The sequence below is a fragment of the Crinia signifera genome, unplaced genomic scaffold (assembly GCF_055691185.1).
Source record: "Crinia signifera unplaced genomic scaffold, ASM5569118v1 HAP2_SCAFFOLD_80, whole genome shotgun sequence".
Lineage (NCBI taxonomy): Eukaryota > Metazoa > Chordata > Amphibia > Anura > Myobatrachidae > Crinia > Crinia signifera.
Genome location: NW_028142708.1, coordinates 667,872 through 695,531, shown reverse-complemented (window position 1 = coordinate 695,531; position 27,660 = coordinate 667,872). Strand labels below are relative to the sequence as shown.

Sequence of the window (27,660 nt, the reverse complement as noted above, 5' to 3'; positions counted from 1 at the left end):
GTAGTGATGGATATGGGTGGGCAGTGATGGATATGGGTGGGTAGTGATGGATATGGGTGGGCAGTGATGGATATGGGTGGGTAGTGATGGATATGGGTGGGCTGTGATGGATATGGGTGGGCAGTGATGGATATGGGTGGGCAGTGATGGATATGGGTGGGCATAGATGGGTATGGGTGGGTAGTGATGGATATGGGTGGGTAGTGATGGATATGGGTGGGCAGTGATGGACATGGGTGGGCAGTGATAGACATGGGTGGCAGTGATGGATATGGGCGAGCAGTGATGGATATGGGTGGGCAGTGATGCACATCAGTGGGCAGTGATGGATATGGGTGGGTAGTGATGGATATGGGTGGGCAGTGATGCACATCAGTGGGCAGTGATGGATATGGGTGGGTAGTGATGGATTTGGGTGGGCAGTGATGGACATGGGTGGGCAGTGATGGATATGAGTGGGTAGTGATGGATATGGGTGGGCAGTGATGGATATGGGTGGGCAGTGATGGATATGGGTGGGCAGTGATGGGCATGGGTGGGCAGTGATGGACATGGGTGGGCAGTGATGGATATGGGTGGGCAGTGATGGATATGGGTGGGTAGTGATGGATATGGGTGGGCAGTGATGGATATGGGTGGGCAGTGATGGACATGGGTGGGCAGTGATGGACATGGGTGGCAGTGATGGACATGGGCGTGCAGTGATGGATATGGGCGGGCAGTGATGGATATGGGTGGGCAGTGATGCACATCAGTGGGCAGTGATGGATATGGGTGGGTAGTGATGGATATGGGTGGGTAGTGATGGATATGGGTGGGCAGTGATGGACATGGGTGGGCAGTGATGCACATTAGTGGGCAGTGATGGATATGGGTGGGTAGTGATGGATATGGGTGGGTAGTGATGGATATGGGTGGGTAGTGATGGATATGGGTGGGCAGTGATGGATATGGGTGGGTAGTGATGGATATGGGTGGGTAGTGATGGATATGGGTGGGTAGTGATGGATATGGGTGGGCAGTGATGGATATGGGTGGGTAGTGATGGATATGGGTGGGCAGTGATGGATATGGGTGGGTAGTGATGGATATGGGTGGGCTGTGATGGATATGGGTGGGCAGTTATGGATATGGGTGGGCAGTGATGGATATGGGTGGGCATAGATGGATATGGGTGGGTAGTGATGGATATGGGTGGGCAGTGATGGATATGGATGGGCAGTGATGGACATGGGTGGCAGTGATGGGGTATGGTTGGGTAGTGATGGATATGGGTGGGCAGTGATGGATATTGGTGGACAGTGATGGATATGGGTGGTTAGTGATGGATATGGGTGGGTAGTGATGGATATGGGTGGGCAGTGATGGACATGGGTGGGCAGTGATGGACATGGGTGGGCAGTGATGCACATCAATGGGCAATGATGGATATGGGTGGGCAGTGATGGACATGGGCGGGCAGTGATGGATATGGGCGGGCAGTGATGGATATGGGCGGGCAGTGATGGACATGTGTGGGCAGTGATGGACATGGGTGGGCAGTGATGAACATGGTTGGGCAGAGATGGATATGGGGGGGCAGTGATGGATATGGGTGGGCAGTGATGGACATGGTTGGGAAGTGATGGACATGGGTGGGCAGTGATGGACATGGGTGGGAAGTGATGGACATGGGTGGGCAGTGATGGACATGGGTGGGCAGTGATGGACATGGGTGATAGTGATGGATATGGGTGGGTAGTGATGGACATGGGTGGACAGTGATGGACATGGGTGATCAGTGATGGATATGGGTGGGCAGTGATGGACATGGGTGGTAGTGATGGACATGGTTGGGAAGTTATGGACATAGGTGGGCAGTGATGGACATGGGTGGGAAGTGATGGACATGGGTGGACAGTGATGGACATGGGTGGTAGTGATGGATATGGGTGGGCAGTGATGGACATGGGTGGGCAGTGATGGACATGGGTGATCAGTGATGGATATGGGTGGGCAGCGATGGACATGGGTGGTAGTGATGGATATGGGTGGGCAGTGATGGACATAGGTGGCAGTGATGGGGTATGGTTGGGATGTGATGGATATGGGTGGGTAGTGATGGACATGGTGGGCAGTGATGGACATGGGTGGACAGTGATGGATATGGGTGGGTAGTGATGGATATGGGTGGGTAGTGATGGACATGGTGGGTAGTGATGGATATGGGTGGGCAGTGATGAACATGGGTGGCAGTGATGGGGTATGGTTGGGAAGGGATGGATATGGGTGGGTAGTGATGGACATGGTGGGTAGTGATGGATATGGGTGGGCAGTGATGGACATGGGTGGTAGTGATGGATATGGGTGGGCAGTGATGAACATGGGTGGGCAGTGATGGGGTATGGTTGGGAAGTGATGGATATGGGTGGGCAGTGACGGATATGGGTGGGTAGTGATGGACATGGTGGGTAGTGATGGATATGGGTGGGTAGTGATGGATATGGGTGGGTAGTGATGGACATGGGTGGGCAGTGATGGATATGGGTGGGCAGTGATGGACATGGGTGATAGTGATGGGGTATGGTTGGGAAGTGATGGATATGGTGGGTAGTGATGGATATGGGTGGGTAGTGACGGATATGGGTGGGTAGTGATGAACATGGGTGGCAGTGATGGGGTATGGTTGGGAAGTGATGGACATGGTGGGTAGTGATGGACATGGTGGGTAGTGATGGACATGGTGGGTAGTGATGGATATGGGTGGGTATTGAGAGCTCTGGGTGTACAATGATGACACTGGATAGGCAGTGAGGATTGCTCTGTGATAACTCTGGGTGGGCAGGGAGGACTCTGGGCAGGAAGTGATGCCTCAAGGTGGGGGTTGATTCCTCTGAGTAGGTAGTGAGGGCATAGGCTGGGCATTGGGGGCTCTCAGTGGACCTTCATGACTTTAGGTGAGCAGCAAGAGCTTTGTGTGGGCAATTGTGGACCTGAGTGGGCAGCGATGGATCTGAAGGGTAATGATGGGTATGAGTGGGTGGTGATGGATGTGAGTGGGCAGTGATGAGTATGGGTGGGCAGTGATTTCTGTGAGTGGGCAGTGATTGGTTTGAGTGGGCTGTGATGGATGTGAGTGGGCAGTGATGGATATGGGTGGGTAGTGATGGGTATGTGTGGGCAGTAATTGCTGTGAGTGGGAAGTGAGGGGTATGAGTGGGCGGTGATGGATGTGAGTGGGCTGTGATGGATATGGGTGGGTAGAGATGGGTATGTGTGGGCAGTAATTGCTGTGAGTGGGAAGTGAAGGGTATAAGTGGGCGGTGATGGATGTGAGTGGACGGTGATGGATGTGAGTGGGCGGTGATGGATATGGGTGGGTGGTGATGGATATCGGTGGGTAGTGATGGATATGGGTCGGCAGTGATGGGTATGGGTGGGCATTAATTGCTGTGAGTGGGCAGTGAGGGGTATGAGTGGGTAGTGAATGATATGGGTGGGCAATGATGGGTATGGTGGGCATACCTCCCAACATGACCCTCTCCAGGAGGGACACAATGCTCTGTTTCTGGACTTCCCTCTTAATTTATGATTATCATCACCTGTGTTAAAGCACCTTTCTTATCAATTAACCAGTTTAAAACAGGTGATGGTGATTATACATTAAGAGGGAGAAGGTCATGTTGGGAGATATGGGTGTGCAGTAATTGCTGTGAGTTGGCAGTAAGAGGTATGAGTGGGCGGTGATGTACATGGGTGGGTAGTGATGGATATGGGTGGGTAGTAATGGATATGGGTGAGCAATGATGTGTAAGGGTGGGCAGTGATGAATATGGGTGGGCAGTGAGGGCCCTAGGGGTACATTTTGTCTGGGACTACTGTGTCTACTGTCGCTGGCTCTATGTAAACTCCTAATGTGTTTGAGCTTTCCAGAAGCCAAGATGGCCGTCTGGCCTGTGATACCGCTGAATTGCCCGGATGGAATATGTCCGCCGTGGCCTCCCCTGCTCCGCCCTCTCCCGCGCAGAGCCCCAGGCGGGTCTCCAAGATACGGAACTGTGTACCTGTAAACACAAGCGCGGTGGTGGGCGGAGCCTGCTGTCATAGCGACGGGGGCGGGAGGAGGCGTCCCCCCGGCAACCGCGGCCTCGTGACGTGTTATAGCAACCGGGGCAGCAGCGGCGGCGGCGGAGATCGGAGGAGAGAGGAGCGGAGAGCGGTCACCATGTTCAAGAACACCTTCCAGTCCGGCTTCCTGTCCATCCTGTACAGCATCGGCAGCAAGCCGCTCCAGATCTGGGACAAGAAGGTGGGGGACCCCCTCCTCGTGTGTGTATATGTGTATCTGTGTATCTGTATCACTCCTGTGTATACTGTATGTACCATATATACACACCCCTCCTCCTGTGTATACTGTATGTACCATATATATACACCCCCCTCCTGTGTATACTGTATGTACCATATATACACCCCTCCTCCTGTGTATACTGTATGTACCATATATACACCCCCTCCTCCTGTGTATACTGTATGTACCATATATACACCCCCTCCTCCTGTGTAAACTGTATGTACCATATATACACCCCCTACTCCTGTGTATACTGTATGTACCATATATACACCCCCTCCTCCTGTGTATACTGTATGTACCATATATACACCCCCTCCTCCTGTGTATACTGTATGTACCATATATACACCCCCTCCTCCTGTGTATACTGTATGTACCATATATACACCCCCTCCTCCTGTGTATACTGTATGTACCATATATACACCCCCTCCTCCTGTGTATACTGTATGTACCATATATATACACCCCCCTCCTGTGTATACTGTATGTACCATATATACACCCCCCCCCCCTCCTGTGTATACTGTATGTACCATATATACACCCCCCTCCTCCTGTGTATACTGTATGTACCATATATACACCCCCTCCTCCTGTGTATACTGTATGTACCATATATACACCCCCTCCTGTGTATACTGTATGTACCATATATACACCCCCTCCTCCTGTGTATACTGTATGTACCATATACACACACCCCTCCTCCTGTGTATACTGTATGTACCATATATACACCCCCCTCCTGTGTAAACTGTATGTACCATATATACACCCCCTCCTCCTGTGTATACTGTATGTACCATATATACACCCCTCCTCCTGTGTATACTGTATGTACCATATATATACACCCCCCTCCTGTGTATACTGTATGTACCATATATACACCCCTCCTCCTGTGTATACTGTATGTACCATATATACACCCCCTCCTCCTGTGTATACTGTATGTACCATATATACACACCCCTCCTCCTGTGTATACTGTATGTACCATATATACACCCTCCTCCTGTGTATACTGTATGTACCATATATACACCCCCTCCTCCTGTGTATACTGTATGTACCATATATACACCCCCTCCTGTGTATACTGTATGTACCATATATACACACCCCATCTCCTGTGTATACTGTATGTACCATATATACACCCCCTCCTCCTGTGTATACTGTATGTACCATATATACACCCCCTCCTCCTGTGTATACTGTATGTACCATATATACACACCCCTCCTCCTGTGTATACTGTATGTACCATATATACACCCCCTCCTGTGTATACTGTATGTACCATATATACACCCTCCTCCTGTGTATACTGTATGTACCATATATACACCCCCCTCCTGTGTATACTGTATGTACCATATATACACCCCTCCTCCTGTGTATACTGTATGTACCATATATATACACCCTCTCCTCATGTGTATACTGTATGTACCATATATACACCCTCCTCCTGTGTATACTGTATGTACCATATATACACCCCCTCCTCCTGTGTATACTGTATGTACCATATATACACCCCCTCCTCCTGTGTATACTGTATGTACCATATATACACCCCCTCCTCCTGTGTATACTGTATGTACCATATATACACCCCCTCCTGTGTATACTGTATGTACCATATATACACCCCCTCCTCCTGTGTATACTGTATGTACCATATATACACCCCCTCCTCCTGTGTATACTGTATGTACCATATATACACCCCCTCCTCCTGTGTATACTGTATGTACCATATATACACCCTCCTCCTGTGTATACTGTATGTACCATATATACACCCTCCTCCTGTGTATACTGTATGTACCATATATACACCCCCCTCCTGTGTATACTGTATGTACCATATATACACCCCTCCTCCTGTGTATACTGTATGTACCATATATATACACCCTCTCCTCCTGTGTATACTGTATGTACCATATATACACCCCTCCTCCTGTGTATACTGTATGTACCATATATACACACACCCCTCCTCCTGTGTATACTGTATGTACCATATATACACACCCCCTCCTCCTGTGTATACTGTATGTACCATATATACACCCCCTCCTTCTGTGTATACTGTATGTACCATATATACTCCCCCCTCCTGTGTATACTGTGTACCATATATACACCCCCCTCCTCGTGCGTATATACTGTATGTACCATATATACACCCCCTCCTCGTGTGTATACTGTATGTACCATATACACCCCCTCCTCCTGTGTATACTGTATGTACCATATATACACCCCCTCCTGTGTATACTGTATGTACCATATATACACCCCCCTCCTCGTGTGTATATACTGTATGTACCATATATACACCCCCTCCTCGTGTGTATACTGTATGTACCATATACACCCCCTCCTCCTGTGTATACTGTATGTACCATATACACCATCCTCCTGTGTATACTGTATGTACCATCTATACACCCCCCTCCTGTGTATACTGTATGTACCATCTATACACCCCCCTCCTGTGTATACTGTATGTACCATCTATACACCCTTTCCTCCTGTGTATACTGTATGTACCATATATACACCCTCCTCCTGTGTATATTGTATGAACCATATGTACACCCCCCTCCTCGTGTGTATACTGTATGTAATATATATATATATATATATATATATATATATATATATATATATACCCCCTCCTCCTGTGTATACTGTATGTACCATATAAACCCCCTCCTCATGTGTATATACTGTATGTACCATATATACACCCCCTCCTCCTGTGTATACTGTATGTACCATATATACACCCCCTCCTCCTGTGTATACTGTATGTACCATATATACACCCTCCTCCTGTGTATACTGTATGTACCATATATACACCCCCTCATGTGTATACTGTATGTACCATATATACACCCCCTCCTCCTGTGTATACTGTATGTACCATATATACACCCCCTCCTCCTGTGTATACTGTATGTACCATATATACACCCCCTCCTCCTGTGTATACTGTATGTACCATATATACACCCCCTCCTCCTGTGTATACTGTATGTACCATATATACACCTCCTCCTCCTGTGTATACTGTATGTACCATATATACACCCTCCTCCTGTGTATACTGTATGTACCATATATACACCCCCCTCCTGTGTATACTGTATGTACCATATATACACCCCCCTCCTGTGTATACTGTATGTACCATATATACACCCCCCTCCTGTGTATACTGTATGTACCATCTATACACCCTTTACTCCTGTGTATACTGTATGTACCATATATACACCCTCCTCCTGTGTATATTGTATGAACCATATGTACACCCCCCTCCTCGTGTGTATACTGTATGTAATATATATATATATATATATATATATACCCCCTCCTCCTGTGTATACTGTATGTACCATATATACCCCCTCCTCATGTGTATACTAAAATACATACATATTATACAGCGATAATGGTTTGGCACCAGTACTATGATATAATAGACTCCATATTTAGTGAAGCACAAATGTATTCATCCTGAAGATTTTATTATAAAGTCTTTCCCATATGTAAATATGTCCTCGGTAAGGTTCTCGCCGGAATAACAACCCAGCGCGTTTCGTCTGTCAGGGATCACTATAAAACGGCGAATCTGATTAGTCAGTGATAACGAATTGGATGAGGTTTCCAAGGACAACGACTTCACAGTAGACAAAATGATCAATATAAACTACAGGCAGGATTCAGACACAACAGACACAGTGCGCCATATATACATTGGGGAAAGGGGAACGTGGGGCAATCAGTCGCACAGGTTTTATCAAAGCAGTATTGTTCTCATTTACCCTCAGTGCATTTGTACATCGGTTGGTTAACCGTGAGTAGGGAGGGTGTGCTACCACTGGACACAGGTTTGACAATTTTTGGAAAGAAGAGAAAGTATGTCTCTGTGTGGTGCACAGGTTATTAAGAAAGTAAAATGTAACTTTTATTTGGATATGTTTAAAAGAATGTAGCGAAATATAGACAGACAGTGACACATAAAGACACACACAGTGTAGGTTTAAAAAGGATAGAAATCCTTACTCAGTGTGATCCAACTCAATATCCTCCTAGATGTTGGTTAGATTCTATGTATTAGTAATAATGGTTTATTGTACAGTTTTCCACAGTGGAATTTTGTGCGTTTAAGTCGCCTATTACTGATCTGCTGGTAACAAAATAATCTGGGTTTATGTTCCCCTGTGATGTTACTGATCAGATTACTTCACTTCACAAATAGGGTAGGCAATATGGTGCCCCGTGGGTCACCCCTCAAGCGGTGCGTGTCTGGTGAGATCTGCCACCTCTGCACCAGCACTGCGCGCCGCAAATGAGAGGGAGAGCCGCGTCAATGAGGACGTGTACCCTGCAGAGGAGCTCCGGCGTGTTAGAGTCAGCGCCGGAGATCTCCGTCTGTTAGGAGTCAGATCTGAGCGCTGCGGACGTCACGCAAGTAGTGCCTCTGACTGAGCGGTCCAGTGAGAACTGGCATACCGCTCCGACTAAACGATTTTAAGCTAATACAGATCAAAATACATGTAATAGGGATAGGGGAGAGGAGGAGAGCACACTGAGTGTCTGGGTCAGCGTACGCTTCGCATTGGAGCTTCGTCATGACCTGGTCGTTTAGTCGGAGCGGTATGCCAGTTCTCACTGGACCGCTCAGTCAGAGGCGCTACTTGCGTGACGTCCGCAGCGCTCAGATCTGACTCCTAACAGACGGAGATCTCCGGCGCTGACTCTAACATGCCGGAGCTCCTCTGCAGGGTACACGTCCTCATTGACGCGGCTCTCCCTCTCATTTGCGGCGCCAATCAGCGGCCGCCCAGTCTTTTGAATAGGATGGTTTCTATTCTCCCGCTCGCCGTGGGGACCGCAGAGCAGCGGGAGAATAGAAACCATCCTATTCAAAAGACTGGGCGGCCGCTGATTGGCTGAGTTCTCAGCCAATCAGCGGCCGCCCAGTCCTTTGAATGGGATTTCTTTGTATTCTCGGGCCGCGCACCCGGTCTCTCTGCATCTGCGGTCCCCGCTCCTGACCCTGCCTGCCGCAGCGCTGATACATCTGAAGAGGCTGAGGCTCTCCCAGTGCACAATACAGATTACAACCTGCACCTACAGGTACCCAGGACCGGACCCCGCCCCCAGCCTGCTCCTGTCACTACCCCGGCCGGTCCCCACTCCCATCCTGCCGCTCCCCCCCCCCCCCCCCCCCCGCCTGCAGCTCCCCGGATTTTTCATGTGATAAATCGCAACCGATTTATCACATGTAAAATATGGCACATCAAGTGCCAAGTGTTATCAAGCTCCCCCGGGAAGCTCAGCGTAAATCGGGGCTGACTTGTCCTTAGGACTGCTGTAACCATCTGTATGCTATGACATCTGCTGTATGCTGTGACATCTGCTGTTTGCTGTGCCTCCTAGGGATAGGAGAGGGCTCTTTTCAGATCTTTGAGCAAATAAACATCCTTTGCGTCAAGATGACCGTTCGCATCTTGCGACCAATAGGAATACGCCAAACCTAATCCCTTTCCCTGGCTGTACTGGGTAAAGCATCCAGCATCTCCAAGCTCCGCTCTGCCAGCTACCAAAGCCTGGTCCGTGACCAGTGGGGAACCAACAGACGCCAGTCCGGGGAGTGTCAGCAGCGTGTCGAAGCATGCACCCCAGCAGGTAGTACTCAGGTGCCAGCGTTTGGGCCTCAGGAAGTATCTGTGGTTCCGGACACCACGTAGTAGGCATCTGGTGGTGCCAGCGATATCCCTGCTCACTGTGTAGTGGGTGGAGTCAGTAACGTGCGGTTACTGATGGTTACAGGGAATCCCCTATTGGCCAGATCCCGTGAGACCAGAAACCGCCATCTGTGGGTCCGGAGGGCGTAGACAGAGCCTAGGACAGGCGTCCGGTCACAATACCGTTGGTGTTACTGTATATACCCCGCCTAATATAGATACTGTATATACCACATATATACCCCCATGTGTTACTGTATATACCACATATATATACCCCCATGTGTTACTGTATATCCCACATACATACCCTTGTCCTCATGTGTATACGTTATATACAATATAAATAAACCTCATGTGTATATCTGCAGTGTAGCGGGAAAGGGCTCCGGCTGGGAACTGGCTGCCTATCGGATACGGAGGCTGAAGCTGGCTGTAGCGGGAAAGGGCTCCGGCTGGGAACTGGCTGCCTATCGGATACGGAGGCTGAAGCGGGCTGTAGCGGGAAAGGGCTCCGGCTGGGAACTGGCTGCCTATCGGATACGTAGGCTGAAGCTGGGTGTAGCGGGAAAGGGCTCCGGCTGGGAACTGGCTGCCTATCGGATACGTAGGCTGAAGCGGGCTGTAGCGGGAAAGGTCCCCGGCTGGGAACTGGCTGCCTATCGGGTACGTAGGCTGTAGCGGGAAAGGGCTCCGGCTGGGAACTGGCTGCCTATCGGATACGTAGGCTGAAGCTGGGTGTAGCGGGAAAGGGCTCCGGCTGGGAACTGGCTGCCTATCGGATACGTAGGCTGAAGCGGGCTGTAGCGGGAAAGGGCTCCGGCTGGGAACTGGCTGCCTATCGGATACGTAGGCTGTAGCGGGAAAGGTCTCCGGCTGGGAGCTGGCTGCCTATCGGATACGTAGGCTGAAGCTGGGTGTAGCGGGAAAGGGCTCCGGCTGGGAACTGGCTGCCTATCGGATACGTAGGCTGAAGCTGGCTGTAGCAGGAAAGGGCTCCGGCTGGGAACTGGCTGCCTATCGGATACGTAGGCTGTAGCGGGAAAGGTCTCCGGCTGGGAGCTGGCTGCCTATCGGATACGTAGGCTGAAGCGGGGTGTAGCGGGAAAGGGCTCCGGCTGGGAACTGGCTGCCTATCGGATATGTAGGCTGAAGCGGGGTGTAGCGGGAAAGGGCTCCGGCTGGGAACTGGCTGCCTATCTGATACGTAGGCTGAAGCGGGGTGTAGCGGGAAAGGGCTCCGGCTGGGAACTGGCTGCCTATCGGATACGTAGGCTGAAGCGGGGTGTAGCGGGAAAGGGCTCCGGCTGGGAACTGGCTGCCTATCGGATATGTAGGCTGAAGCGGGGTGTAGCGGCAAAGGTCTCCGGCTGGGAACTGGCTGCCTATCGGATACGTAGGCTGAAGCTGGGTGTAGCGGGAAAGGGCTCCGGCTGGGAACTGGCTGCCTATCGGATACGTAGGCTGAAGCGGGGTGTAGCGGGAAAGGGCTCCGGCTGGGAACTGGCTGCCTATCTGATACGTAGGCTGAAGCTGGCTGTAGCAGGAAAGGGCTCCGGCTGGGAACTGGCTGCCTATCGGATACGTAGGCTGAAGCGGGGTGTAGCGGGAAAGGGCTCCGGCTGGGAACTGGCTGCCTATCGGATATGTAGGCTGAAGCGGGGTGTAGCGGCAAAGGTCTCCGGCTGGGAACTGGCTGCCTATCGGATACGTAGGCTGAAGCTGGGTGTAGCGGGAAAGGGCTCCGGCTGGGAACTGGCTGCCTATCGGATACGTAGGCTGAAGCGGGGTGTAGCGGGAAAGGGCTCCGGCTGGGAACTGGCTGCCTATCGGATATGTAGGCTGTAGCTGGAAAGGGCTCCGGCTGGGAACTGGCTGCCTATCGGATACGTATTCTGAAGCTGGGTGTAGCGGGAAAGGTCTCCGGCTGGGAACTGGCTGCCTATCGGATATGTAGGCTGAAGCGGGGTGTAGCGGCAAAGGTCTCCGGCTGGGAACTGGCTGCCTATCTGATACGTAGGCTGATGCGGGGTGTAGCGGTAATGTGCTTTTAGCCTAACAGTACAGTCTAAGAGATTATTTCTGCCCTTCACTTCTGCTCCTCGCTCACTGTCTCCTCTGTGTCACCCCTGTCTGTCTGTCCCTCCCCTAAAGAGTTTAAGCTGTCATCCTAACCCACCGCTCTATGCTCCTCGCTCACTGTCTCCTCTGTGTCACCCCTGTCTGTCTGTCCCTCCCCTATACAGTGTAAGCTCTCATCCTAACCCACCGCTCTATGCTCCTCGCTCACTGTCTCCTCTGTGTCACCCCTGTCTGTCTGTCCCTCCCCTATACAGTGTAAGCTCTCATCCTAACCCACCGCTCTATGCTCCTCACTCACTGTCTCCTCTGTGTCACCCCTGTCTGTCTGTCCCTCCCCTATAGAGTGTAAGCTCTCATCCTAACCCACCGCTCTATGCTCCTCACTGTCTCCTCTGTGTCACCCCTGTCTGTCTGTCCCTCCCCTATAGTGTAAGCTCTCATCCTAACCCACCGCTCTATGCTCCTCACTCACTGTCTCCTCTGTGTCACCCCTGTCTGCCTGTCCATCCCCTATAGAGTGTAAGCTGTCATCCTAACCCACCGCTCTATGCTCCTCACTCACTGTCTCCTCTGTGTCACCCCTGTCTGTCTGTCCCTCCCCTATAGTGTAAGCTCTCATCCTAACCCACCGCTCTATGCTCCTCGCTCACTGTCTCCTCTGTGTCACCCCTGTCTGTCTGTCCCTCCCCTATAGAGTGTAAGCTCTCATCCTAACCCACCGCTCTATGCTCCTCACTGTCTCCTCTGTGTCACCCCTGTCTGTCCCTCCCCTATAGAGTGTAAGCTCTCATCCTAACCCACCGCTCTATGCTCCTCACTGTCTCCTCTGTGTCACACCTGTCTGTCCCCTATAGAGTGTAAGCTCTCATCCTAACCCACCGTTCTATGCTCCTCACTCACTGTCTCCCCCCTGTACAGTACAAGGTATTAAAAGCAGGGCCTCCTCTATATTCTGTGCGGGTGGATGCAGCGCCTTACTTATTGATATTATTGCTCGGCACAGAAGGTTCGTACATCAACATATACAGTGTATAGATCCGTGTGTGGGATCCTTTATATCAAGTCCTGACCAACAATTTTCTAACGCCTTCCCATCCTGTCCCCGGCAGGTGAGGAATGGGCACATCAAGAGGATAACAGACAATGATATCCAGTCCCTGGTACTCGAGGTGGAAGGAACAAATGTCAGGTAAGTGCTCATCGTCCCGAACATCCATAAATTACATCCTGGTGAGCTGTACTGGGATGTATCCCCTGAGATGTAGGTCACCTCCGGCCCCCGGGGCTCCTGGTGAGCTGTACTGGGATGTATCCCCTGAGATGTACGTCATCCGTAGGTCACCTCCGGCCCCCGGGGCTCCTGGTGAGCTGTACTGGGATGTTTCCCCTGAGGTGTAGGTCATCCGTAGGTTACCTCCTGCCCCCGGGGCTCCTGGTGAGCTGTACTGGGATGTATCCCCTGAGATGTAGGTCACCTCCGGCCCCCGGGGCTCCTGGTGAGCTGTACTGGGATGTATCCCCTGAGATGTACGTCATCCGTAGGTCACCTCCTGCCCCGGGGCTCCTGGTGAGCTGTACTGGGATGTATCCCGTGAGATGTACGTCATCCGTAGGTCACCTTCTGCCCCCGGGGCTCCTGGGGAGCTGTACTGGGATGTATACCCTGAGATGTACGTCATCCGTAGGTTACCTCCGGCCCCCGGGGCTCCTGGTGAGCTGTACTGGGATGTATCCCCTAAGATGTAGGTCACCTCCGGCCCCCGGGGCTCCTGGTGAGCTGTACTGGGATGTATCCCCTGAGATGTACGTTATCTGTAGGTCACCTCCTGCTCCTGGGGAGCTGTACTGGGATGTATCCCCTGAGATGTACGTCATCCGTAGGTCACCTCCAGTCCCCGGGGCTCCTGGGGAGCTGTACTGGGATGTATCCCCTGAGATGTACATTATCCGTAGGTCACCTCTGGCCCCCGGGGCTCCTGGTGAGCTGTACTGGGATGTATCCCCTGAGATGTACGTCATCCGTAGGTCACCCCCGGGGCTCCTGGTGAGCTGTACTGGGATGTATCCCCTGAGATGTACGTTATCCGTAGGTCACCTCCTGCCCCCGGGGCTCCTGGGGAGCTGTACTGGGATGTATCCCCTGAGATGTACGTTATCCGTAGGTCACCTCCGCCCCCCGGGGCTCCTGGTGAGCTGTACTGGGATGTATCCCCTGAGATGTACGTCATCCGTAGGTCACCTCCGGCCCCGGGGCTCCTGGTGAGCTGTACTGGGATGTATCCCCTGAGATGTACGTCATCCGTAGGTCACCTCCGGCCCCCGGGGCTCCTGGTGAGCTGTACTGGGATGTATCCCCTGAGATGTACGTTATCCGTAGGTCACCTCCGGGGCTCCTGGTGAGCTGTACTGGGATGTATCCCCTGAGATGTACGTTATCCGTAGGTTACCTCCTGCCCCCAGGGCTCCTGGTGAGCTGTACTGGGATGTATCCCCTGAGATGTAGGTCACCTCCGGCCCCCGGGGCTCCTGGTGAGCTGTACTGGGATGTATCCCCTGAGGTGTACGTTATCCGTAGGTCACCTCCGGCCCCCCGGGGCTCCTGGGGAGCTGTACTGGGATGTATCCCCTGAGATGTAGGTCACCTCCGGCTCCTGGTGAGCTGTACTGGGATGTATCCCCTGAGGTGTACGTTATCCGTAGGTCACCTCCGGCTCCTGGTGAGCTGTACTGGGATGTATCCCCTGAGGTGTACGTCATCCGTAGGTTACCTCCGGCCCCCGGGGCTCCTGGTGAGCTGTACTGAGATGTATCCCCTGAGATGTACGTCATCTGTAGGTCACCTCCGGCCCCCGGGGCTCCTGGTGAGCTGTACTGGGATGTATCCCCTGAGGTGTACGTCATCCGTAGGTCACCTCCGGCCCCCGGGGCTCCTGGTGAGCTGTACTGAGATGTATCCCCTGAGATGTACGTCATCCGTAGGTCACCTCCGGCCCCCGGGGCTCCTGGTGAGCTGTACTGGGATGTATCCCCTGAGATGTACGTTATCCGTAGGTCACCTCCGGCCCCCGGGGCTCCTGGTGAGCTGTACTGGGATGTATCCCCTGAGATGTACGTTATCCGTAGGTCACCTCCGGCCCCCGGGGCTCCTGGTGAGCTGTACTGGGATGTATCCCCTGAGATGTACGTTATCCGTAGGTCACCTCCGGCCCCCGGGGCTCCTGGTGAGCTGTACTGGGATGTATCCCCTGAGATGTACGTTATCCGTAGGTCACCTCCGGCCCCCGGGGCTCCTGGTGAGCTGTACTGGGATGTATCCCCTGAGATGTACGTTATCCGTAGGTCACCTCCGGCCCCCGGGGCTCCTGGTGAGCTGTACTGGGATGTATCCCCTGAGATGTACGTTATCCGTAGGTCACCTCCTGCCCCCGGGGCTCCTGGTGAGCTGTACTGGGATGTATCCCCTGAGGTGTACGTTATCCGTAGGTCACCTCCGGCCCCCGGGGCTCCTGGTGAGCTGTACTGGGATGTATCCCCTGAGATGTAGGTCACCTCCGGCCCCCGGGGCTCCTGGTGAGCTGTACTGGGATGTATCCCCTGAGGTGTACGTTATCCGTAGGTCACCTCCTGCCCCCGGGGCTCCTGGTGAGCTGTACTGGGATGTATCCCCTGAGGTGTACGTCATCCGTAGGTCACCTCCGGCCCCCGGGGCTCCTGGTGAGCTGTACTGGGATGTATCCCCTGAGGTGTACGTTATCCGTAGGTCACCTCCGGCCCCCGGGGCTCCTGGGGAGCTGTACTGGGATGTATCCCCTGAGATGTACGTCATCCGTAGGTCACCTCCGGCCCCTGGGGCTCCTGGTGAGCTGTACTGGGATGTATCCCCTGAGATGTACGTTATCCGTAGGTCACCTCCTGCCCCCGGGGCTCCTGGTGAGCTGTACTGGGATGTATCCCCTGAGGTGTACGTTATCCGTAGGTCACCTCTGGCCCCCGGGGCTCCTGGTGAGCTGTACTGGGATGTATCCCCTGAGATGTAGGTCACCTCCGGCCCCCGGGGCTCCCGGTGAGCTGTACTGGGATGTATCCCCTGAGGTGTACGTTATCCGTAGGTCACCTCCTGCCCCCGGGGCTCCTGGTGAGCTGTACTGGGATGTATCCCCTGAGATGTAAGTTATCCGTAGGTCACCTCCGGCCCCGGGGCTCCTGGTGAGCTGTACTGGGATGTATCCCCTGAGATGTACGTTATCCTTAGGTCACCTCCGGCCCCGGGGCTCCTGGTGAGCTGTACTGGGATGTATCCCCTGAGATGTACGTTATCCGTAGGTCACCTCCGGCCCCCGGGGCTCCTGGTGAGCTGTACTGGGATGTATCCCCTGAGATGTACGTTATCCGTAGGTTACCTCCTGCCCCCGGGGCTCCTGGTGAGCTGTACTGGGATGTATCCCCTGAGATGTAGGTCACCTCTGGCCCCCGGGGCTCCTGGTGAGCTGTACTGGGATGTATCCCCTGAGGTGTACGTTATCCGTAGGTCACCTCCGGCCCCCGGGGCTCCTGGGGAGCTGTACTGGGATGTATCCCCTGAGATGTAGGTCACCTCCGGCCCCCGGGGCTCCTGGTGAGCTGTACTGGGATGTATCCCCTGAGGTGTACGTTATCCGTAGGTCACCTCCGGCTCCTGGGGAGCTGTACTGGGATGTATCCCCTGAGGTGTACGTCATCCGTAGGTTACCTCTGGCCCCCGGGGCTCCTGGTGAGCTGTACTGAGATGTATCCCCTGAGATGTACGTCATCCGTAGGTCACCTCCGGCCCCCGGGGCTCCTGGTGAGCTGTACTGGGACGTATCCCCTGAGGTGTACGTCATCCGTAGGTCACCTCCGGCCCCCGGGGCTCCTGGTGAGCTGTACTGGGACGTATCCCCTGAGGTGTACGTTATCCGTAGGTCACCTCCGGCCCCCGGGGCTTTGGTGAGCTGTACTGGGATGTATCCCCTGAGATGTACGTTATCCGTAGGTCACCTCCGGCCCCCGGGGCTCCTGGTGAGCTGTACTGGGATGTATCCCCTAAGATGTACGTTATCCGTAGGTCACCTCCGGCCCCCGGGGCTCCTGGTGAGCTGTACTGGGATGTATCCCCTGAGATGTAGGTCACCTCCGGCCCCCAGGGCTCCTGGTGAGCTGTACTTGGATGTATCCCCTGAGGTGTACGTTATCCGTAGGTCACCTCCTGCCCCCGGGGCTCCTGGTGAGCTGTACTGGGATGTATCCCCTGAGATGTAAGTTATCCGTAGGTCACCTCCGGCCCCGGGGCTCCTGGTGAGCTGTACTGGGATGTATACCCTGAGGTGTACGTTATCCGTAGGTCACCTCTGGTCCCCGGGGCTCCTGGTGAGCTGTACTGGGATGTATCCCCTGAGATGTACGTTATCCGTAGGTCACCTCCGGCCCCCGGGGCTCCTGGGGAGCTGTACTGGGATGTATCCCCTGAGATGTACGTTATCCGTAGGTCACCTCCGGCCCCCGGGGCTCCTGGTGAGCTGTACTGGGATGTATCCCCTGAGATGTACGTTATCCGTAGGTCACCTCCGGCCCCCGGGGCTCCTGGTGAGCTGTACTGGGATGTATCCCCTGAGATGTACGTTATCCGTAGGTCACCTCTGGCCCCCGGGGCTCCTGGTGAGCTGTACTGGGATGTATCCCCTGAGATGTACGTTATCCGTAGGTCACCTCCGGCCCCCGGGGCTCCTGGTGAGCTGTACTGGGATGTAAACCCTGAGATGTACGTTATCCGTAGGTCACCTCCGGCCCCCGGGGCTCCTGGTGAGCTGTACTGGGATGTATCCCCTGAGATGTACGTCATCCGTAGGTCACCTCCGGCCCCCGGGGCTCCTGGTGAGCTGTACTGGGATGTATCCCCTGAGATGTACGTTATCCGTAGGTCACCTCCGGCCCCCGGGGCTCCTGGTGAGCTGTACTGGGATGTATCCCCTGAGATGTACGTTTTCCGTAGGTCACCTCCGGCCCCCGGGGCTCCTGGTGAGCTGTACTGGGATGTATCCCCTGAGATGTTCGTTATCCGTAGGTCACCTCCGGCCCCCGGGGCTCCTGGTGAGCTGTACTGGGATGTATCCCCTGAGATGTACGTCATCCGTAGGTCACCTCCGGCCCCGGGGCTCCTGGTGAGCTGTACTGAGATGTATCCCCTGAGGTGTACGTCATCCGTAGGTCACCTCCGGCCCCCGGGGCTCCTGGTGAGCTGTACTGGGATGTATCCCCTGAGGTGTACGTCATCCGTAGGTCACCTCCGGCCCCCGGGGATCCTGGTGAGCTGTACTGGGATGTATCCCCTGAGGTGTACGCTATCCGTAGGTCACCTCCGGTCCCCGGGGCTCCTGGTGAACTGTACTGGGATGTATCCCCTGAGGTGTATGTTATCCGTAGGTCACCTCCGGCCCCCGGGGCTCCTGGGGAGCTGTACTGGGATGTATCCCCTGAGATGTACGTTATCCGTAGGTCACCTCCGGCCCCCGGGGCTCCTGAGGAGCTGTACTGGGATGTATACCCTGAGATGTACGTCATCCGTAGGTCACCTCCGGCCCCCGGGGCTCCTGGTGAGCTGTACTGGGATGTATCCCCTGAGTTGTAGGTCACCTCCGGCCCCCGGGGCTCCTGGTGAGCTGTACTGGGATGTATCCCCTGAGATGTACGTTATCCGTAGGTCACCTCCGGCCCCCGGGGCTCCTGGGGAGCATTAGGTTATCAGGTACTCACCAGGTAGCGGGTGCATCTTTGTGTCTGATCTGCAGTAATGTATATTCTATTCTAGGCATTGGGCAGGGGGAACGCTGCCATCACTGTGTAATTTAGGGGTCTGTGTCTTGTTTTAGCACCACATATATAACCTGTCCGGCAGACCCCAAGAAAACCCTGGGCATCAAGCTGCCGTTCCTGGTAATGATTATCAAGAATCTAAAGAAATATTTCACCTTTGAGGTTCAGGTAAGTTCCTCCCACTATAGGGTGACACAGAAGGGAGGTGTGACCACAGTGACCCTCCCACTGCAGGGTGACACAGAAGGGAGGTGTGACCACAGCGACCCTCCCACTATAGGGTGACACAGAAGGGAGATGTGACCACAGTGACCCTCCCACTGCAGGGTGACAGAGAAGGGAGATGTGACCACACGACCCTCCCACTGCAGGGTGACACAGAAGGGAGGTGTGACCACAGTGACCCTCCCACTGCAGGGTGACACAGAAGGGAGGTGTGTCCACAGTGACCCTCCCACTTCAGGCTAACACAGAAGAGAGTAATGTGACCACAGTGACCCTCCCACTGCAGGGTGACACAGAAGGGAGGTGTGACCACAGTGACCCTCCCACTGCAGGGTGACACAGAAGGGAGGTGTGACCACAGTGACCCTCCTACTGCAGGATGACACAAACAGAAGACATGGAACCTGCCCCTCCCACTTCAGGGGGACACAGATATAAGAGAGCTGTATGACCCCAGAATTGCACTACAGAGTTAAAGTTAGCCCCTCCCTATATAGGGTGTCCAGAATGAGTGGAGACCTGAAGCTCGTCCCTCCGTGACTGGACATCTGCCCTGCGCTCTGGGTCCACAGATAGCAGATTCTGGTCTCCCAAAACCTGGCCAATAGGGGGTTCCCTGTTACCATCATTAACTGCCTGTTACTGACTCCACCCACTATGCAGTAGCCACAGTGGGTACGCCCGCTCCAATACACAATACCACAGGGGGTACGCCCGCTCCAATACACCATACCACAGGGGGTACGCCCGCTCCAATACACCATACCACAGGGGGTACGCCCGCTCCAATACACCATACCACAGGGGGCACGCCCGCTCCAATACACCATACCACAGGGGGTATGCCCGCTCCAATACACAATACCACAGGGGGTATGCCCGCTCCAATACACCATACCGCAGGGGGCACGCCCGCTCCAATACACCATACCGCAGGGGGCGCGCCCGCTCCAATACACCATACCACAGGGGGCGCGCCCGCTCCAACACACAATACCACAGGGGGCACGCCTGCTCCAATACACCATACCACAGGGGGTACGCCCGCTCCAATACACCATACCGCAGGGGGTACGCCCGCTCCAATCCACCGTACCGCAGGGGGTACGCCCGCTCCAATCCACCGTACCGCAGGGGGTACGCCCGCTCCAATACACCATACCGCAGGGGGTACGCCCGCTCCAATACACCATACCGCAGGGGACACGCCCGCTCCAATACACCATACCACAGGGGACACGCCCGCTCCAATACACCATACCGCAGGGGGCACGCCCGCTCCAACACACCATACCGCAGGGGGCACGCCCGCTCCAATACACCATACCACAGGGGGTACGCCCGCTCCAATACACCATACCACAGGGGGTACGCCGGCTCCAATACACCATACCACAGGGGGTACGCCGGCTCAAATACACCATACCACAGGGGGTACGCCCGCTCCAATACACCATACCACAGGGGGTACGCCCGCTCCAATACACCATACCACAGGGGGCACGCCCGCTCCAATACACCATACCACAGGGCGTGCGCCCGCTCCAACACACCATACCACAGGGGGCACGCCCGCTCCAACACACCATACCACAGGGGGCACGCCCGCTCCAATACACCATACCACAGGGGGTACGCCCGCTCCAATACACCATACCACAGGGGGTACGCCGGCTCCAATACACCATACCACAGGGGGTACGCCGGCTCAAATACACCATACCACAGGGGGTACGCCCGCTCCAATACACCATACCACAGGGGGCACGCCCGCTCCAATACACCATACCACAGGGGGTACGCCCGCTCCAATACACCATACCACAGGGGGTACGCCCGCTCCAATACACCATACCACAGGGGGCACGCCCACACTGTTGTTTCCAGCCAAGTGCTGAGATTGGGCACATGCACGCTCTTCATTGTCCACTATGGACAGAGGGGAGTGGTTGCTCCCGAGTCTCAGCCCACTGGGGGCCGGGCTGTCTGGGGGTTAGTTTTCCACCTAAAACGCACTTCCAGGGGCCCAGCTGCCCATCTCTAGCCTAGACTAGGTGGGTAGCCCTGATACCTGCCTGGGTCTCCTGCCCAATGACAGAGAGCCCCATGGGGCTCCAGGGAACCACTCAGCTTGTAAGACAGGTTCTCTGCTACCTTCCCTGCAATTCCCCGTGTAGGGTTATAGAATGAGGGGGAGATCCAAGTTAGCCCCTCCCATTGTAGGGTGACAGAAGGAGAAGAGGTAGGCAGCTAGCCCCTCCCATTGTAGGGTGGCAGAAGGAGAGGAGGTAGGCAGCTAGCCCCTCCCATTGTAGGGTGACAGAAGGAGAAGAGGTAGGCAGCTAGCCCCTCCCATTGTAGGGTGGCAGAAGGAGAGGAGGTAGGCAGCTAGCCCCTCCCATTGTAGGGTGACAGAAGGAGAAGAGGTAGGCAGCTAGCCCCTCCCATTGTAGGGTGGCAGAAGGAGAGGAGGTAGGAAGCTAGCCCCTCCCATTGTAGGGTGGCAGAAGGAGAAGAGGTAGGCAGCTAGCCCCTCCCATTGTAGGGTGGCAGAAGGAGAGGAGGTAGGAAGCTAGCCCCTCCCATTGTAGGGTGGCAGAAGGAGAGGAGGTAGGCAGCTAGCCCCTCCCATTGTAGGGTGGCAGAAGGAGAGGAGGTAGGCAGCTAGCCCCTCCCATTGTAGGGTGACAGAAGGAGAAGAGGTAGGCAGCTAGCCCCTCCCATTGTAGGGTGACAGGAGAGGAGGTAGGCAGCTAGCCCCTCCCATTGTAGGGTGGCAGAAGGAGAGGCGGTAGGAAGTTAGCCCCTCCCATTGTAGGGTGGCAGAAGGAGAGGCGGTAGGAAGCTAGCCCCTCCCATTCAGTAGCGCACGCAGGGGGGGTTTCTGAGTACCCAGAACCCCCCGGGAGTCTAAGGACCCTAAACTGAAAGCTGAAGGTCCCCTCTTTCCATGGGTATAAGAATTGTAAAAATCGGACACTGGGAACCGGAGATATCTGACTTCAAAGCAGTGGTCCCCATCCAAGCCTTGTTAATTGTTATTCCCAGTCAGATATTTCAGGTTCTGTCTGATTTAGAGTTTTTCTGAGGGTATATTCCGAAAGCTGGGACTCTTCCTCTTTGAAGGACACTAGTAGCTTGTCTCTACTGTTCCCAGAACCAGAAATATCAGCCTTCCAGCAGCTGGTTACTGCTCCAGCTCCACACACCTGGTATGTAGTTTTATATACTCTTTGGCAGATTGCTCTGCCTCCTGAACTCTCATCCCCTAGTCCCCAATACCATTTGGTAGGTGGGATTCTCTAGTTTTTAATTCCATTAAAATCTAAGAAATCTATTTCTGGGAACTGGAGATATCTGCAGCCAAGCAAGCTGTCCTCCCACCAGAAAGTTATGAATAATAAGCCCACTCCACTATACACCCCTCCTCTGCGTATTAAACACCCTCTACCACCCCGGAAGTTATGTATCAGGGCCCCTTCATTCAGCCCAATGCCCCCTTCTCCCACCTCATCTCCCACCATCTGTGCTGTAAAGGGGTAATTAGTGGAAATTACTGATCCAGGCCCTACATGCTGAGCGGTTGATATAATACCACCCACAGGACATCAAAGCTTCCCCCCACCCCTACCGCTGGAGGATCGGTAGGGGCCCCAATACATTGCTATGCCCAGGGGTCTACACTGCTGTGTATGTGTATATATGTATGTGTGTATATGTATATAAATGTATATATGTGTGTGTGTGTGTGTGTGTGTGTGTGTGTGTGTATATGTATGTATGTATGTATGTATGTGTATATGTGTATATATATATAGTCCAGGAATCCACACACAAGGTGTAGAAAGGAGAGCACTCTCCAATCACAAATATAATTTTGTGAAAATCCAGAAAGGTTTAAATAATGAAATAAAGAGACATCAAAAATCCATAGAAGTAAAGGTGATATATTAGTATGACAGCCCCGACGTTTCGGTCCAAATCAAGGACCATTATCAAGGAGCATTGTCATCAAAGTATACAGGTAGTCAGCGATGAGGTAATCTCTGCCATGTAGGTCAGGACATGATCAGCTACCTGGTAGCTGATCATGTCCTGTGATTGGAGAGTGCTCTCCTTTCTACACCTTGTGTGTGGATTCCTGGACTATTTTTGAGTACCAGCCTCCTGGCTTGTACTTCTGGATGGGCACCCCACTGTTGCTTTCCTGGGTGAGAGTGCGGTCATTTGCATATGTATATATATATATGTATATATATATATATATATATATAATTTTTTTTTTTTTTTTTTTTTTTATTTATATAAATTTGGTCTATCTATAATACTTTAACTGTCCCGGCATATACTGGGTCACCTAAGTGTCCATCTCCGTGCTTTGCTCCGCCCCTCTGGAAACCCCCTTCTGAAAATCCTGCATTTGCCCCTGCCATTGTAGGGTGACACACTGAGGAGATATGAGAGCTGACGCTAGCCCCTCCCATTGTAGGGTGGCAGAAGGAGAGGAGGTAGGCAGCTAGCCCCTCCCATTGTAGGGTGTCGGAAGGAGAGGCAGTAGGAAGCTAGCCCCTCCCATTGTAGGGTGACAGACTGGCTGGAGGTTTGAAGCTAGCTCCTCCCATTGTAGGGTGACGGACTGGGTGGAGGTATGAAGCTAGCTCCTCCCATTGAAGGATGACGGACTGGGTGGAGGTATGAAGCTAGCTCCTCCCATTGCAGGGTAACACTGAGAAGATATGAGATCTGGCACTAGCCCCTCCCATTGTAGGGTAACCCACTGAGGAGATATGAGATCTGGCACTAGCCCCTCCCATTGTAGGGTAACCCACTGAGGAGATATGAGAGCTGACGCTAGCCCCTCCCATTGTAGGGTAACACACTGAGGAGATATGAGATCTGGCGCTAGCTCCTCCCCTTGGAGGATGACAGACTGGGTGGATGTTTGAAGCTAGCCCCTCCCCTTGCAGAGTGACAGACTGGGTGGAGGTATGACGCTAGCTCCTCCCATTGCAGTATGACAGACTGGGTGGATGTATGAAGCTAGCCCCTCCCCTTGCAGAGTGACAGACTGGGTGGAGGTATGACGCTAGCTCCTCCCATTGCAGTATGACAGACTGGGTGGATGTATGAAGCTAGCTCTCCCATTGCAGTATGACGGACTGGGTGGAGGTATGAAGCTAGCCCCTCCCATTGTAGGGTGACAGACTGGGTGGATGTATGAAGCTAGCCCCTCCCCTTGCAGAGTGACAGACTGGGTGGATGTATGAAGCTAGCCCCTCCCATTGTAGGGTGACAGACTGGGTGGATGTATGACGCTAGCTCCTCCCATTGCAGTATGACGGACTGGGTGGAGGTATGAAGCTAGCCCCTCCCATTGTAGGGTGATGCATTCTCTGTATGATTCCTGCAGGTGTTGGATGATAAGAATGTCCGCCGGCGGTTCCGCGCCAGTAACTACCAGAGCACGACGCGGGTGAAGCCGTTTATCTGCACGATGCCGATGAGATTAGACGATGGATGGAATCAGATTCAGTTTAACCTGTCAGACTTCACCCGCCGGGCGTACGGAACGAATTACATAGAAACCCTCCGCGTACAGGTTGGGACAGATGACTTAGTGTTGTGTTTTGGTTTCCGCCCCTCGCCCAGCTGCCACATTAATGTACATCGGACCCATCCCGGGCACCCCTCCCAGCGATACGTCCGGTAACGGCTCTTCTGTCTTCTAGATTCACGCAAATTGCCGGATCCGAAGAGTTTATTTCTCAGACCGTCTATATTCAGAAGACGAGCTCCCTGCAGAGTTCAAGCTGTACCTCCCCGTACAGAACAAGGCAAAAGTGAGTCCCCCACCCCATTCCTCAACACTCCCCACTCGTCCGCACTGCCCGCTACTGTCCGGCATCCTTCCCACTCCCTCCGTGTCCTCCCCGGTCTGATTCCTCCTGCCCCCAGCTCTGGGTCCTGTGCCCTCTCACCCTGCACTGGTTCCTGACTGGCACCCTTCCCACTCTCTCCGTGTCTTCCCCAATCCTCTCCCCTGTCTGATTCCTCCTGCCCCCAGCTCTGGGTCCTGTGCCCTCTCACCCTGCACTGGTTCCTGACTGGCACCCTTCCCACTCTCTCCGTGTCTTCCCCAATCCTCTCCCCTGTCTGATTCCTCCTGCCCCCAGCTCTGGGTCCTGTGCCCGCTCTCACCCTGCCCTGGTTACTGACTGGCATCCTTCCCACTCTCGCCGTGCCTTCCCCAATCCTCTCCCCTGTGTGATTCCTCCTGCCCCCAGCTCTGGGTCCTGTGCCCTCTCACCCTGCACTGGTTACTGACTGGCACCCTTCCCACTCTCTCCTTGTCTTCCCCAATCCTCTCCCCTGTGTGATTCCTCCTGCCCCCAGCTCTGGGTCCTGTGCCCGCTCTCACTATGTGCTGGTTACTGACTGGCATCCTTCCAACTCTCTCTACATGTCTTCCCCAATCCTCTCCCCTGTTCGATTCCTCCAGCTCTGGGTCCTGTGCCCGCTCTCACCCTGCCCTGGTTACTGACTGGCACCCTTCCCACTCTTGCCATGCCTTCCCCAATCCTCTCCCCTGTGTGATTCCTCCTGCCCCCAGCTCTGGGTCCTGTGCCCGCTCTCACCCTGCCCTGGTTACTAACTGGCATCCTTCCCACTCTCGCCATGCCTTCCCCAATCCTCTCCCCTGTGTGATTCCTCCTGCCCCCAGCTCTGGGTCCTGTGCCCTCTCACCCTGCACTGGTTCCTGACTGGCACCCTTCCCACTCTCTCTGTGCCTTCCCCAATCCTCTCACCTGTGTGATTCCTCCTGCTCCCAGCTCTGGGTCCTGTGCCCGCTCTCACCCTGCCCTGGTTACTGACTGGCATCCTTCCCACTCTCTCTGTGTCTTCCTCAATCCTCTCCCCTGTGTGATTCCTCCTGCCCCCAGCTCTGGGTCCTGTGCCCGCTCTCACCCTGCCCTGGTTACTGACTGGCATCCTTCCCACTCTCTCTGTGTCTTCCCCAATCCTCTCCCCTGTGTGATTCCTCCTGCCCCCAGCTCTGGGTCCTGTGCCCTCTCACCCTGCGCTGGTTACTGACTGGCATCCTTCCCACTCTCTCTGTGTCTTCCTCAATCCTCTCCCCTGTGTGATTCCTCCTGCCCCCAGCTCTGCGTTCTGTGCCCGCTCTCACCCTGCGCTGGTTACTAACTGGCATCCTTCCCACTCTCTCTGTGTCTTCCCCAATCCTCTCCCCTGTGTGATTCCTCCTGCCCCCAGCTCTGGGTCCTGTGCCCGCTCTCACCCTGCCCTGGTTACTGACTGGCACCCTTCCCACTCTCTCCGTGTCTTCCCCAATCCTCTCCCCTGTCTGATTCCTCCTGCCCCCAGCTCTGGGTCCTGTGCCCGCTCTCACCCTGCACTGGTTCCTGACTGGCATCCTTCCCACTCTCGCCATGCCTTCCCCAATCCTCTCCCCTGTGTGATTCCTCCTGTGCCCTCTCTCACCCTGCCCTGGTTACTGACTGGCATCCTTCCCACTCTCTCTGTGTCTTCCCCAATCCTCTCCCCTGTGTATTCCTCCTGCCCCCAGCTCTGGGTCCTGTGCCCGCTCTCACCCTGCCCTGGTTACTGACTGGCATCCTTCCCACTCTCTCTCTGTGTCTTCCCCAATCCTCTCCCCTGTGTATTCCTCCTGCCCCCAGCTCTGGGTCCTGTGCCCGCTCTCACCCTGCCATGGTTACTGACTGGCACCCTTCCCACTCTCTCTGTGTCTTCCCCAATCCTCTCCCCTGTGTATTCCTCCTGCCCCCAGCTCTGCGTTCTGTGCCCGCTCTCACCCTGTGTGCCCTGCGCTGGTTACTGACTGTAGTCTTGTGTCTTCCAGCAATGATCTCCCATCAGCCATCTCTGCTCCCCGCATAGTGTATTATACATGATGCGTCTAAGTTATGAAGCGTTTCTGGCCTGGAATTCCTCCGCTGCTTTTTGTTTTTGTAATAAATTTGGTCCTGACTTTTGTTTGTCGCTGTCTCTGGTCCCCCTGCTCTAATAGTGCAGTAAGGTATGATTCTGCTGAGGTCGCGTCACCTGTCATTACTGTGCTGGACGTAATCTGGGGTGATGGCTGTCGTACCTGGACCTGTATGTGGGGCTTCATGTTACAGGGATCCCAAGATTGGGCGCTACACAACACTTTCTATTCCCATGTCCTCTGGTCCTATTCCTTATACAGAAGTGATGACCATGGAGAATTGACACGTGATCTGTCATGTGATGGGGGAGACTGGGACTACATTACATGGTATAATCCGTAGGCATGACCTGTACATTATAACCTGTGCCCAACAAGGAGAGGGGTGGGGGAACAATCGCTCCCATCATTGCAGTGTCCCTGGTGGTATTAGTCCATCG

General features: G+C 54.1%; 1 protein-coding gene across 1 annotated transcript; it reads left to right on the top strand.

Annotated features, from left to right (window-relative positions):
* Positions 1–4,056: 4,056 nt before the first annotated feature.
* Positions 4,057–27,266, top strand: LOC146056331 (cilia- and flagella-associated protein 20). The gene is made up of 6 exons (XM_083168388.1): positions 4,057–4,288; positions 13,311–13,390; positions 19,086–19,197; positions 24,665–24,853; positions 24,984–25,094; positions 27,134–27,266. The coding sequence occupies exons 1-6, from the start codon at positions 4,205–4,207 to the stop codon at positions 27,137–27,139; spliced, it is 582 nt and encodes a 193-aa protein (XP_083024514.1). The 5' UTR covers positions 4,057–4,204; the 3' UTR covers positions 27,140–27,266.
* The last annotated feature ends 394 nt before the right edge of the window (positions 27,267–27,660 follow it).

Coding starts and splice junctions, on each gene's coding strand:
- LOC146056331 (XM_083168388.1), top strand. CDS start 4,205: ATGTTCAAGAACACCTTCCAGTCCGGCTTCCTGTCCATCCTGTACAGC. Junction 13,391..19,085: donor GTGGAAGGAACAAATGTCAG/GTAAGTGCTCAT, acceptor GTCTTGTTTTAG/CACCACATATATAACCTGTC. Junction 19,198..24,664: donor ATTTCACCTTTGAGGTTCAG/GTAAGTTCCTCC, acceptor TGATTCCTGCAG/GTGTTGGATGATAAGAATGT.